Source organism: Electrona antarctica (genome assembly GCF_951216825.1).
Source record: "Electrona antarctica genome assembly, chromosome: 17".
NCBI classification, from domain to species: Eukaryota; Metazoa; Chordata; class Actinopteri; order Myctophiformes; family Myctophidae; genus Electrona; species Electrona antarctica.
This window is the reverse complement of record NC_136798.1, coordinates 38374820-38389965: the sequence shown is the minus strand read 5'-3', so window position 1 is coordinate 38389965 and position 15146 is coordinate 38374820. Positions and strand designations below refer to the sequence as shown.

The window sequence follows — 15146 nt, the reverse complement described above, 5'->3', positions numbered from 1 at the left end:
CAAATACAGAGATCTCCATGTGGGACACAGACAGATAGTTAAAACAGGTGCTATGACAACATTCCCAGTAGTAGGCCGATTGGCAGGTACAGCAGTAGCTTTTAATACTGATTGTATGGCTGGTGAACAAATTAAGTGCTCACGCATGCTAAATAGCCTCTCGGCAGAAAGATTCTCCATTGCTTTTGATAGCAGTTTATTGGTGCAGGTGCAGTTCACTTCACTCTTTTAATCTGCATTGTTCAGCCATTTTAGATGTAATTGGACAATTAGACACACGCACGCACACAGGCACGCACTCACCACACGCCCGCACGCCCACCCACCCACCTACACCCACTCCATCTGTGGGTGTGTGTGTGTGTGCATGTGTGTGCGTGAGACGTGTGTGCGTGTGTGTGCACTTGCTTGCAGACCGTCAGAGTTAACACTCACTATGTAGTGCAGGAGGAACTTTAGCTTTTTGTCAACAAGAAAGGTGTGAATACATCCAAACCACATGAGGATGAACTTAGAGATATGAAGAGCTGACATGTCACTAATCAACACAGCAGCAACGACAGCAGCACTAGAGCAGAGGATGTGGTCACAGACAGAGCAGGGTGTACATCATGCTTGTTATTGACCAGAAATGACACGCGTGAATTCGCGAAACCTTCAAGAACCTGCTAAGAACACCTGCTTCTCTGCTGATCTCTGTACAAATGTACGCTGAAAACACACAATGTTGTGTTTTCTATACGTCAATTAACTGTAGATGCCGTATATTATGTCACCATGTTGCTACTTATAATCTGGTGAACAAATGCAAAACTTTTCAGATATCTGTTGGGCTTCTCTGCCTTTATTGATAGTTATTGTATATTAGTGGATTGAGTTTATTTTCCCCCCTGCTATCCCTAGTTATGTGACACGACGCCCCCCTAATCACCCTCATTCAGTACAGCCGTGCAGACACCTGGCTGCTGGTGGATTAATATGGTGCCGTGCAAGGCCACCAGTAGCTGGCTGGCTTGTATCTGCCTTTTGGTGTGTTACGTCTTTGGTGCAGGAGAATTGGCATTATTGGAATTGTGTTAACAATTCCCACATTTTTCACAGATTTTGCATATATAATGAGGCATATCTTATGGTATTGCTTTTTGGGCCCAAATGTGATGATGTCAGCACATTTGGGCAAGTTGCTATGGCCACATTTAGCCCAATGAGTGTTTTTGTGCAAAACTAATGCTTGGAATGGATTCAGCATCATGAAAACCCCCTAGTTTGACATGTCACATGCTACTTAAAGCAAAAGGAAATTTAGAAAATATTGCCTTATAATTGGATGTCAATGGTGGCCATACTGTACAGGCCATTTTCAACACTTTCCCCTCAGACAATTCCAGGCAACTTTTTTCTGTTATTCAGGATATATTGAAGATGCAAAATCAGCTGAGTTTTTTTTTTTGCAATTAGATTGAGGTCAAACACAGGTCTCCACCAGGAGGATAGGAGTGTGTGTGATGTTTGGAAAAAAGTTTAGGAGTAATATAAATTTTATTTGGTGTGTGTGTGTGTGTGTGTGTGTGTGTGTGTGTGTGTGTGTGTGTGTGTGTGTGTGTGTGTGTGTGTGTGTGTGTGTGTGTGTGTGTGTGTGTGTGACGCGACTTGGCCTGTTGTAGCGCCACCATGAGGCTGATTTGAAAACTGTCAAGTGGCATTTCTTCCTCAGCCTAGTAGTGGGAATAGGCATGCACAGTTCCACCGCAATCGGACACTGCGTTGAGGAGTTGTGGCGATTTGTACAAAATGGGTACAAAACGGGCTACTCCTGAAAACTTTAGAAGCCAATCGTAGCCAATCAGGATGGATAATTATGAGAAATCAAACAAATCACATGATAACATGACTATGGAGTGCATGTGTACCGATTTGCGTGAAATTTGGATAAAATCTGAAGGAGTAATATTAGAAAATGTGTTTTACATATGTCGGCCTCCTGGTGGCGCTATAAAGAGCAGATGTGAAAAATTCCAGGCAAAGGTTTTTCCTTGGCCTCTAGGGAGTGTGCATACATGGTTTTACACAGATCGGTGAAGTTATAGGTAAAAACACAAATCGGCCAGTTATAGCGCCACCATGAGGCTGAGTTGAAAATATTCAAGTGGCATTTCTTCCTCGGCCTAGTTGGAATGTGCGTGCAAATTTTCACAGAAATCACACGATGTGTTCATGATTTGCAGCATTTTGTTTGAAACGGAGCACTCCTGCGAACTTTGGAAGCCAATCGTAGCCAATCAGGATGGAGTCTGAAAAATCTGAAGGACCCGTTTCGTTGAATGGCTCTAGAGAGACTGTGTACCAATTTGCGTAATGTTCGGACAAAATCTGTAGGTGTACTGTCAAAACATTTGTTTTGCACAAAGCGGCCTCCTGGTGGCGCTATAACAGGCCAATGTGAAAACTTTGGAGCAGAGGTTCAGCTCTGGCATCCAGGGAGTGTGTGTGCAGAGTATGGCTGCGATCAAGCCAACGGTGCCAGAGATTAGCCAGAGACAGACGGACGGACGGACACACGGACGGACGGACGGACGGACACACGGACACACGGACACACGGACACACGGACGGACGGACGGAGTGCAAAACATACTCTCTCCCCATGCCTTCGGCCTGGTGGAGACAAAAAGCCTTTTGAGTCAGGAAACATGTCCAGGCCTGTTATGGGGAATAATTAAATAAGTATTACAAGTCATCCATGTGTTTTAATCAGTATCTCTTCACGGAGCATTGACAGATATTTGCCTGGACCATCATCAGCCGTGGTGGGATGGGGAGGTTCAACATTCCTGGCCACCCTGTGCTGTTGGTCACTAGCGTCTTCATCCCAGAGGAGGGAAGGGCTCATCTCATCATCATCATCATCATCATCATCATCATCATCATCATCATCATCATCATCATCATCATCACAGGCCTATTTAAACGCCGCTGGCCGGCCCCGGGGATGTGAATGATCTAGCTGTTCCCTGCAGCACTGAGTTCCTCCATCCACACACTGTCAACCGTCTGTCACAGGAGCCAACAACAACATGAGCCGCAGTCCAGAAAGAATGTCCTCCTACCGCCGTCATTTCGAGGGCATGGCGGCGGCGGCGGCACCTGCCGTCTACCAGGTCCGGGTGTCGAGCCCCTCCCCCACCCGGAGGGACGCCGCTCGCCACCGCTCGGCCAGCTACTCCCGCAGCGGAGGGTCCCTGGGCCGCAGGGCTGGGGCCGGGGGTCTGTCCAACAAGTCCCGTATGACTAGGTAGGTGCTCTGCCCTGTTCTATTGAGGATTAGTATGCAAGTGATATTTGTTTTTTATTTTGTTAAAACAAAAAGTGTTTTAAAGTGATTTATGTCCTGCATAGCAGAGGAATATTGTGGCAGCCACGTTACCGAACTTTTTTGTTTTGTTTGATATTATAGTGTAATTTAATGTAGGTTATGTAGGCCTATAGCCTATTGTTTTGCAGTAATAATGACCTAAATCTGCAAAGAAACTGTAGTAACTAAAGCTGTCGAATAATTGTAGTGGAGTAAGTACAATATCCGCCAATGAGATTGTAACAAAAATGTTACTTAAGTACAGTATTTCATCTGTCAGGTGGAAATCTATTATGTCCAAAACTGTTAGGCCTACTTTTCATGATTCAAACTGAAAAATGGCAAAAGTAGCAGATCTACAAGCTCAAAACACTCTATTGTTCTAACACATGCTATTTTATGAACTTGTAGGTCTGCTATTTTTGAAAAGTCGTGAAAATGTGGCGAACATTTTTAACTAAAATAGTGGCTTCTGAGGGGTCCCTGGAACTACATATTTTGAGATGGGGGTCCCGTGGCCCAATAGAGATAATTCTGGGGGTCCTTGACATGAAAAAGGTTGAGTACCACTGACATAGAAACATGGGTTTTTCTGAAAAATGTTGGGATTTAGAAGCCTTTTTTTTAATCGACCTCAGTCCAAAATGGGTTAATGGGTTACAAGTGAGGGTGGTTACATGACATTCCCTGTCCTATACCAGCAGCTCCAGCATGGGGGCGCTGTGTTTCGGTATGTCCATGGGCCTCGGGCCCCAGCTGGACCTGGACGCAGCGTCCGCAGAGAACCAGGAGTTCATCAGCACGCGTACCGGGGAGAGGCAGGAGATGATCGTCCTCAACGACCGCCTGGCTGTCTACATAGAGAAGGCAAGACGCACACAATGCACGCACGCACGCACACACGCACGCGCGCGCGCGCGCACGCACGCACACGCACACGCACACGCACACACACACACACACACACACCTTTAAAGCTGTAATCTGGAACATATTCCAACGGATAGAATGTTATTCAAAAAAATAAACAACATAATGTGGATGGAGGTGGTCTCCCTATAGACAAATTCACAGAGGCTTGCCTGGGTGTGGCCATTACTGAGGTGTACCATTAAGTGCAGCAGCACTGATTAGCTACACCTGGCCTACGGAGCACCTGCTCCATGGATTACACCTCAGTAATGGCCGCGCCCAGGGCACCCCTCTGTGAATTCGTCTATACTCAGACATTCCCAATTAACGTTTTAGCTCAAGACCCAAAAGAGACATTTGATGTCTCTCCGCCGTGACCCAAACTAGTGAAAAGCTCAACATTTTTGAAAATCTTTAGAAAGAATACAAAAAAGGAAATGGGAGCTTACTCGCAAGTCGCAACCCATAAAAACGGGCCTGCGACACATTGCTTATTCATTTATTAATAGTACATGTACTGTAGTATTAGCCTACAGTCAAAAGTTATGCTAAAAGATAACAAACACAAAAAGCCCCACATTGTTTAGGGGGGGGAGCACTGCTCTAATAAGGCCCAAACTGCACTAACGATGCGCCATGTAACTCCTTGCAACCAAACGGTTGCGAGTAGTTGCATGAAACCATTATCCCCAATGGCAATTGAACTATAAGCCTAAGGCTTATAGTGAAAGATCTTTGGTTTCCTCACTTTCCCGAGTGGGAGAAACATTGTGTTACAGCTGCGATTACCTCCTGTTCCCTTTTCTTCGGCATGTCGATGCCGTCGATGAAGATGGCCGTCCTGCCATCCGTCCTTTCAGTTGTGCGTTCCTCACACATGTGTTTGTTCCTCTCTGACTGGCGCTGCAGGTGCGTAGCCTGGAGAGCGCCAACAAGCTGCTGGAGGTCGAGATCGAGGCCATGAGGAACCGTTACGTGAAGCCCTCAGGCCTCCGGCAGATGTACGAGGCCCAGCTCAAAGACCTGCTAAGGACCGCTGAGCAGACCAGAGCCCAGAAGGTGAGTCCATCAGGACCGCTGAGCAGGCCGCAGCCCAGAAGGTGAGTTGATCAGGACCGCTGAGCAGGCCGCAGACCAGAAGGTGAGTCGATCAGGACCGCTGAGCAGGCCGCAGACCAGAAGGTGAGTCGATCAGGACCGCTGAGCAGGCCACAGCCCAGAAGGTGAGTCGATCAGGACCGCTGAGCAGGCCGCAGACCAGAAGGTGAGTCGATCAGGACCGCTGAGCAGGCCGCAGACCAGAAGGTGAGTCGATCAGGACCGCTGAGCAGACCAGAGCCCAGAAGGTGAGTCCATCAGGACCGCTGAGAACTTGAATCCATGTCTGTGTAGGACCTGGCTCTGACAACTTGCATCCATGTGTGTGTAGGACCTGGCTCTGGCCGCTAAGGAGGCCATGGGAGGCCAGGTGGAGGTGCTGAAGATGAAGTATGAAGAGGCCGTGGAGGCCAGGAAGAAAGCTGAGCTGGAGATCGAGGCCTTCCGCCCGGTGAGTACAGCAGTATAGCTATGAGCTCGTAGTTATTTACGCTATTCATCGTATAACGAGGTATAGCGGCTATATGGATAAAAGCTGCTGTATAGCAGATATGTTCTGGTTAAAACATAAAGGCATTTGACATAACAATTAAAGTAACAGCTAGGGATCTCTAACCCTGTCTCTCCAGCTTGGTAGTGAACAGAACATACAGAAGATTTTCACTTCCAATTTCACGTGTTCTCACTTCACTTCCTGGTTGGATAGAAGTGGTATCCCAGCCTGAAAATGTAGGGCCTATTTTCTGTTTTCTAAAGAGCTGGAGAGACAGAGAGACCCTGTTACTGAGCAAACACGCACAATATAATGATTACAATCAGAATATTGATTGATTGATTGATTTGATTGAGAGTTTCAAACTGACCAGTAAAGGTATGTTTTTACGCTGTGCACTGTGTTAAACCATTTGTGTCTTTCAGGACGTGGATAAAGTGACATCAGCTCGTATCGGACTGGAGAAGCAGATGGAAAACCTCAACGTTCAGCTGGCCTTCCTGCAAAGAATTCACAAGGAGGTACCGAATGTGTGTGTGTGTGTGTGTGTGTTGTGTGTGCGCGACTGTGCGTCAATTTCTTCCGCTTCTGTGAGTCAACAGCTGGTCACTAACACCATGCCGTTCATTGTTCCCATACGTACTTTAACGAGCGACTAATTATGGCATGATGTGTCATGACCAAACCCATAGTTCCTGTAGGCATAGGGTCTGTAGTGACAAACATCATAGATGATGTGTCATGACCAAACCCATAGTTCCTGTAGGCATAGGGTCTGTAGTGACAAACATCATAGATGATGTGTCATGACCAAACCCATAGTTCCTGTAGGCATAGGGTCTGTAGTGACAAACATCATAGATGATGTGTCATGACCAAACCCATAGTTCCTGTAGGCGTAGGGTCTGTAGTGACAAACATCATAGATGATGTGTCATGACCAAACCCATAGTAGGCATAGGGTCTGTAGTGACAAACATCATAGATGATGTGTCATGACCAAACCCATAGTTCCTGTAGGCATAGGGTCTGTAGTGACAAACATCATAGATGATGTGTCATGACCAAACCCATAGTTCCTGTAGGCCTAGGGTCTGTAGTGACAAACATCATAGATGATGTGTCATGACCAAACCCATAGTTCCTGTAGGCGTAGGGTCTGTAGTGACAAACATCATAGATGACAGTAGTAAAATTTATAATAATCAGCATTCGCATGAGGCAAATGGTTCTTAACCTCTCTTGGAATTCCAGGGACCCCCAGTTTGATATGCGTCAGATTATTATGTCTTTCTATGATGATGATTTCTTATGATTATCTTAATTGTCTTTCTTTTTTTTCTCACTGTCAAACCCACAGTATTATTTGAACTTATAGTGTTAGAACTGTCAATCATTGAGCAGGCCCCGTGTTCAGAAGCAGCTGCATAAGAGCTATAGCTAGTCAGGGCACTATAATTTGAAAAAACCCTCAAATGACAATACCACGGTTGGTGGGAAGGAATGTTTGACCTGTTTGACACGCAGAGCGTTATACCGTACGCCATGTTCCCGGGACAGGAAATCGAGGAGCTGATGAAGCAGGTCTACTCGGTGACGGCGGGGGCCGAGATGAACTTCGGCCTTCCAGACCTGTCGTCAGCCGTCAGAGACATCCAGGCCACCTATGACAGCATCGCTGCCAGGAACCTACAGGTGTGTACGGTGGCATATATGATGCAGCAACAGACCACACACAGTTCATTGAACTAGTCCATTTATTCGGGGGTCATCATGTCCGCAAATGTGACTGTGGCAAAGAGTTGGTCTTGAATTGGCCTGAATGTCAGTCTCCATATCTTGTCCTCCTATACCTGCAGGAAATGGACGCGTGGTACAAGACAAAGTTCCAGGACATGAGCTCTGCGTCCACCAAACACGTCCAGAGCGTCCGAGGTGTGAGGTCGGAAATCGCAAATTATAAGAAAGACGTGAGTATATGACTCTCCCCTCTCTTCAACTGATAATAACGCTAAGTAATTGAGCATCATTTAATGAATAAAATATTATTTCAACCAATCTGTGTGGTCGAATAAGTTACTGTGCAGTTGTTGGAGGTGGTCTCCCTACTCTTCCATTGAGACATTCAGTGTCGTGTGTCTGTGTGTGTGTCTGTGTGTGCGTGTGCGTGTGTGTGTGCGTGCGCGTGCGTGTGCGCGTGCGTAGATCCTCAACAAGGAACGCGAGCTGGAGGCGGCGAAGACGAAGAACGAGATGCTGGAGGCTCAGATCCGCGACACGCTGGAGAGACACAAGAAGGAGGAGGGCGACCTGAAGGTAAAAAAGTCACTTACAGTTGGGTGCCACCGATATTGTCCCTTATCATTTGACCCATTTAGGCCTGACCTCAAAATTTTAAAAAATCCTTCTAAATCCTCCAGTTTTCTATTTCTATTTTCACGATTTTTCAAAAATAGCAGACCTACAAGCTCGTAGCGCGCCACTCGGTGGCGCGCTATGAGCTTGTAGATCTGCTATTTTTCAATAGCTAAATTATAACATAATGTTTAAAACACCAAAAGGGGTTCCCGCCCAAAATGGGTTAACTGTCCTTTTGCGCAGATCACGCAAACCTCAGCAAAAAGAAAAGGACAATATCGATGGCCTCCAACTGTACAACTAACTCCTTGTGGACGTAGAATCCTAGAACCAGGGTGTGATCTGCTGGGGAGGAGGGATAGAAGAACCTATTCCCACTGGAGGGGGATATGTTTTTATGACTGCTTAGCTGGTCAGACTGAATTAAACCTTTTAAGACCCCCATAGAGCGTCACGTGACCCTTTCATAAGCGGCCCGGAAGAGAATTTCTCATTCATTTTTCCCATAGACTTTTCAAAAAGTATTTATTTAAAGACCTGTAAGCCATGACAATAAAGTGAACAAATAAATTAGAAAGAAGAAAAACAACAAAAAAAAGTGTTAAGGACCACTTCACCAATTTTCAACTTCTCTTCCTATAATTGATCCTAACTAATGTTCATGATAAAATACCACCATTCTTTCCTACTCAGTCTGTATCTCATAGGAAGGCTGTGGGCAGTTCAGAAACCCGTCCACCAGTTCATTAGTGAGGACCAATTATATGAAGAGATGTTGAAAAGTGGTGAAGTGGTCCTTTAAGTGTTATTGTTGTCACCATCCGAGTTGGCTTTGTCCGAGGCTTACGGGTCTTTAAATAAATACTTTCTGAAACGTCTATTGGAAAAAATAAATGGGAAATTCTCTTCAGGGCCGCTCGTCGGGGGCGGAACTGGGACGCTCTATAACTCTGAGAGTGTACAGATGGAACCACATCCATAATGGTATCGTACTGTGTTGTATTAGATATAATAAGTGTTGTATTGCCACAGGAGCGTATCGACACCATCCAAGTGGACCTGAAGGTCATCAAGGGGAAGATCGCTCTGCTGCTGAAGGAATACCAGGAGCTGCTGAACATCAAGATGTCCCTGGAGATCGAGATCACCACCTACAGGTGAGGACGACGCACGCACGCACGCACGCACGCACGCACACGCGCACACACACACAGCGGTCCTTGAGGGATTTTATTTTTGGGTCACCCAGCTAAGTTCAGATATTTATAGCACATTTCCAGGTACTCAAAGTCGCTTTCAATATACAAATTGTAATTAGAATTCGAGCTCAAGCGTGTTTCCATCCATGCAGGATGCTGATCGACAGCGAGGACAGCCGCCTCAGCACCATGGTGCGCGTCATGTCTCTGATGCAGGGACCACCCAGATCTGCTGCCCCTCCTCCCCCGGCCGAGGCAGAGGCCGCCCCGCTGGCACCGGGCACGGCGGTGGCGTCGGCCCAGACCGACCCTCCTCCACAGGACTAGAGGACACCCGGGCATCGGGCAGACGGGCGACGGAGACCACCAACACACAACCCATCCATCCCCCAAATTCAACACATCTTCACTGTAACGCAGTGGTTCCTTAACCTTGTCATGCCAACGACCCCCAATTTGATTTGCAATTGGCCGCGGACTCTACATCGCAAGTCACGATGCCTTTCTTTTATATTTTGATTCCAATGGTATGGGGTCATATACGTAATTATATACGTAATTATTACAATGTTTCGTTTGGAATTCAAAATCTGAAGATCACGTTACATTTTTTATGTTTTCCGAGGTCATCCTCAAGTGCCTGCATTTAACCCTCTCCCTCCCAGCCTATCACCTCTCCGTTAGCCCTCTTAATCCTCCTGTGTGTCAGAAGCATTATATTTGAAAGCCATTTAATAACAATAAACTTGCAAGCAAACGTGATGTCAGTGTGGTGGTCTTCATTTGAATGAAAGTATCAAGTGGGTGATTTGGTTACTTGATTTGTACTGAAAACAGCCAATCTACAAGCTCACACCGCTTCGCAGTGCGATGCATTGTGATCTTGTAGATTGGTTCTTTTTGGTGCATGACAACACACACACACAGCTCTCTAAGAAGGGGCTGCCAATGTGTCTTTGAAAATGAGTAATGACACATTATGATATGATATGATATGGTACTTTGACTGTTTTATTGTCTTGCAGCCTTGTACTATGCAACGCATATACACACATTTGACATAACACAAAACGGAAAAGAAAATACAAGTCCATGCATCGAATTAATCTGTATGTCGTTGCTGCATGTTCGGCACAAACCTTGGGTGTCCATACTTCAATGTTTCTTTTTAAGGGATCAAGCCCTTATTGTATTTGTATGGTTTTAAGGGGAAGGCCTGTAGGGGCTATGGTCCCTTATTGTATTTGTATGGTTTTAAGGGGAAGGCCTGTAGGGGATATGGTCCCTTATTGTATTTGTATGGTTTTAAGGGGAAGGCCTGTAGGGGATATGGTCCCTTATTGTATTTGTATGGTTTTAAGGGGAAGGCCTGTAGGGGCTATGGTCCCTTATTGTATTTGTATGGTTTTAAGGGGAAGGCCTGTAGGGCCTATGGTCCCTTATTCTATTTGTATGTTTTTTAAGGGGTCAAGCCCTTATTGTATTTGTATGGTTTTAACACTAGCGCGTCGGAGCGGTCAGGCTGACCGATTTTGAAATTTTGAAGTGGATTTTCTTTGCCCATGAAGTCCTGAGAAAGTTCCCCTTGCATGACTTTTTCTAAATGTTCGATTCAAACCATCTCTGTTTTTTTTTTCATCTGAAACGTTTTGGAAATATGATTTTAGACATAATTCTACTAAAATGTCTGCTCTTTTGCGGTCCGTGGGACCGCTCTTAGAGCCCTCACCCTTTCTCCCCCACAAGCCGTGCTGTTCACACCTTCCTCCCGGCTGGAGACGGGCATTGTTCAAGCTAATGTGTCATTTGCATTCCAACCTACATGTGGAAGTCCACATGTAGGCAAACTTACATTACAAACTTACATAAACTAAATGTTGTTTTAGATGTTATATTTCTTATATGCGGTTTGCAGAAATAACGATGTCTGACTTTATTTCTCGAAACGGAAAAAGAAATATGTTGACTATACACACCATCTTTAGCATAATTATGTTGGAATAATAAAGTTTATAGCATTGTGACTATGTCGCGCATATTCATTTCATATATCAGCGCATCAAAAATATTTTTACTTTATTTTTCGGAGGGCACGCTAAACGAACAGTGTAAAAATGACATGAATCAATGACATGAATCATTCCAACGCGATAGACCTCCTTCCCTATAATGTATCCCCTCTATATAAAAATGACAATATATAACGCTAATGTCGTATTTATTTTATTGTCTCAATACAAAGATGGACAGTGTAATTGCTGCGCAAGGGTAATTAATTATAGTGACAATAAATCAAATATATATAAATGACATCGATCATAGGCGGCGGCTAGGCCAGGCTTAGCCTTCCCAACAATTATGCTGGGTATTTTTAAAATATATATAGGCTAATATGTGGCTAGCCGGCCGCTCCCAAACTCCCAACTCCTTTGTCTGTAGCCTAAACTTTTCTGATTTGCACGCACGCACGCACAGCTGTCGCGCATATTCATTTCATATATCAGCGCATCAAAAATATGGTGAAATATGGTGTGTTGACTGACTGGCGTATTGTTTCCACCTATCTATTGAGCATAGCTAAATAAATACATGTTGAAAAATAACTTTGAGTTGTCCTGTCGAGTTGAAACGCTGCCTTGAATTAGTTGGAATGTGACATTTAGAAGACAATGGCAAGTCGTCAACCCCCCGCCACGGGGGGAGAGGTGTGAAGAGATGCAGGGAGAGAGTGGCCAATGGAATTGCACGAAAAACACCGGTCAGCCTGACCGTTAGCCGTCATAGTAGTAGTGATTTTAATTCAGACATGCTAGTGTTAAGGGGAAGGCCTGTAGGGCCTATGGTCCCTTATTCTATTTGTATGTTTTTTAAGGGGTCAAGCCCTTATTGTATTTGTATGGTTTTAAGGGGAAGGCCTGTAGGGGCTATGGTCCCTTATTCTATTTGTATGGTTTTAAGGGGAAGGCCTGTAGGGGATATGGTCCCTTATTGTATTTGTATGGTTTTAAGGGGAAGGCCTGTAGGGGATATGGTCCCTTATTGTATTTGTATGGTTTTAAGGGGAAGGCCTGTAGGGGCTATGGTCCCTTATTGTATTTGTATGGTTTTAAGGGGAAGGCCTGTAGGGCCTATGGTCCCTTATTCTATTTGTATGTTTTTTAAGGGGTCAAGCCCTTATTGTATTTGTATGGTTTTAAGGGGAAGGCCTGTAGGGCCTATGGTCCCTTATTCTATTTGTATGTTTTTTAAGGGGTCAAGCCCTTATTGTATTTGTATGGTTTTAAGGGGAAGGCCTGTAGGGGATATGGTCCCTTATTCTATTTGTATGGTTTTAAGGGGAAGGCCTGTAGGGCCTATGGTCCCTTATTCTATTTGTATGTTTTTTAAGGGGTCAAGCCTGAAGGGCCTAAACCCACAACTATTGGCCAAAGCGGCGCTCAACTGAACATGCAAACGTTGAACAGGCCAGAGTAATATAGTAAGAGAGTGGTGACACTAGCGTTGACTCCCATAGTAACAATGGAATGCGGAAGTGCTCATTCTATCTCAATGGGATAGTTCCAGCCAATGTTTGGAACTATAGCCCATAGGCGTCCGCTTTGCGGTGAGATCAAAGCGTGTTGCTACTCTCCTACTAGATTACTGTAGCTGGAACAGGCATAGCTCCTGAACCGTTTGACCGTCAGCAATAAAACGTTGATGCACATGTGAATCTCCTCAAGCCGAACAACTTTCATGTTCTGACTTTTGACCTCTGACCTTTAAGATTACCCACCATTTTGAATGATCTACTCTTGTGATCTTTGATCAAACTTCACAATTATTTTTACACACAAACTTTGGACCAATATCTATTATCTAATGAAAATGTTAAGCTTTTGTTTAAAATGCCCATGTTTAAAAACGAAGGGTTTATGAGCAAATGAAAATTGCAGTTTTATGAAAAGTCTTCTCACGTTTGTTTTTATCGACCACTTAGCTGGTGCACTAAATGACCTGGATGTGATGTATGATGACACATCAATGTTGTCAGTTACTGGGAAGTCGGACATCGATGACTTCTACAGAAAAGGGATTAGAATTTCAAAGGAAAGAGCAGGCCTATACCGCGGATTGACTGGTTGAGTCACCGGCATTAGGAAACGGGCCCATATAATCATGCAATCGCATGTGTCTGCTGTATGACTTTATGGAAGGTTAACCCATTTAGGCCTGACCTCAAAATTAAAAAAAAATCTTCTAAAAAATAAATATTTTCACGATTTTTCAAAAATAGCAGACCTACAAGCTCGTAGCACGCCACTCGGTGGCGCGCTATGAGCTTGTAGATCTGCTATTTTTTCCCGCCCCAAAATGGGTTAAGAGAACATAGCATATGTCAGTTAAATAATGACTGTTAAGGGCTTGATTTAGTTCACCTCAAATAAACAAAGTAAAAAAAAAAAGCCCTTCAAGCCCAGTCAAGCTTCCCCCCCACCATGCCCATATCCCCCCACCCAACACAACAATGGTCCCCAGATTGATTCTTTAGTCAGGGTGGTGGTCCCTGGTTCATAATCAGCTGAAAACCCATGGCCTACCCCAAACCCTACAACCAGAAACCTAACCGCACGCGGAAGCCACGGGTGAGTCTTAACCGGCCACGTATGTTAACCGGCAACGCATGTTGATTTTTTTAATGTTTTTTTTTGTGGCTTTCGTCTTTATTTTATATTTTTTATGGAGGGACAGACAGTAGGCTGACAGGAAATGGGGAGAGAGATGGGGGGGATGAGATGCAGTAAAGGCCGTCGGGATCGGGAGTCGAACCTGCGGCACACTGCCAGACTGGATTACCAGCCAAGGTGCCTGGACCGCTGAGCCACGGCCCAGGCCACAACGTGCGAGTCTTAACCGGCAACGCATGTCGGACTATATTGGTATGTCGGACTAACATGCGTCTCCCGTAATTGAGACTATATAGCTCACGGAGTACGCCAGGAACATAGAAACCGTAGGGTTAAATTAGTAGCCTACTGCGCCACACCCAGAAAAGCGGTTTTAACAGCGATGTATTCTTTAATACATGTTTTAATACGATCGTATCGTTAGCTACCGTTCGTTAGCACAACAGTCCGAGTGAGACAATGGCCGCGGCCATTTTGAAGATGCGCGCGCATCCACTTACATTGCCTGCTCTGTTTTCAGACGGCTGTATCTCAGAAGTGACATTGGAGGGGTAGATTTGGCCCAGACAAGCGTTTTCAATGGCCTGTAGCAGGCGCTGTGATACTCGCGGTCCACTTTTTCCACCACCGACCGAGAGAACAAGCACCAGCCATGTCAACACACACGGAATGGTTTCATAGTAAGATGCGATTACGGATATTTGGCTCTTCAAAGTAAGTGTTACGCGCGATAAAACCCTGGCCGTACGCGACCGAGGGATTAATTGATGCTAGCGGTAAATGGGTTAAGTCAATTGTAATCCCTAGACTCAGCACAAGACCATGACTCACTCAAGAGATTCCCAAGGGTGATAAATAAAGCGATTACCAACTGTAATGGAAGAAGAACTACTGCATCTGAACAATCAGACAAAGACAAGAGGGCCGTGCAAGGGTTAGAATAGGCGAGGAAATGACATAATGAAATGATGTAATGAAAGAGCACACAGACTCAGAGAGCGAGGCCATGGCTTCCAGTGGGCTCCACGACATCTAGGTACACATAGTAACACTCTTACAACCATGAC

The 15146-nt window shown here is 45.1% G+C and overlaps 1 protein-coding gene across 1 annotated transcript; it reads left to right on the top strand.

Annotated features, from left to right (window-relative positions):
* Positions 1-10098, top strand: ngs (notochord granular surface). Its single transcript, XM_079525827.1, has 11 exons — positions 1-86; positions 2780-3292; positions 4057-4219; positions 5174-5323; positions 5694-5813; positions 6281-6376; positions 7416-7550; positions 7715-7825; positions 8061-8171; positions 9246-9370; positions 9565-10098. The coding sequence occupies exons 2-11, from the start codon at positions 3075-3077 to the stop codon at positions 9737-9739; spliced, it is 1404 nt and encodes a 467-aa protein (XP_079381953.1). The 5' UTR covers positions 1-86; positions 2780-3074; the 3' UTR covers positions 9740-10098.
* The last annotated feature ends 5048 nt before the right edge of the window (positions 10099-15146 follow it).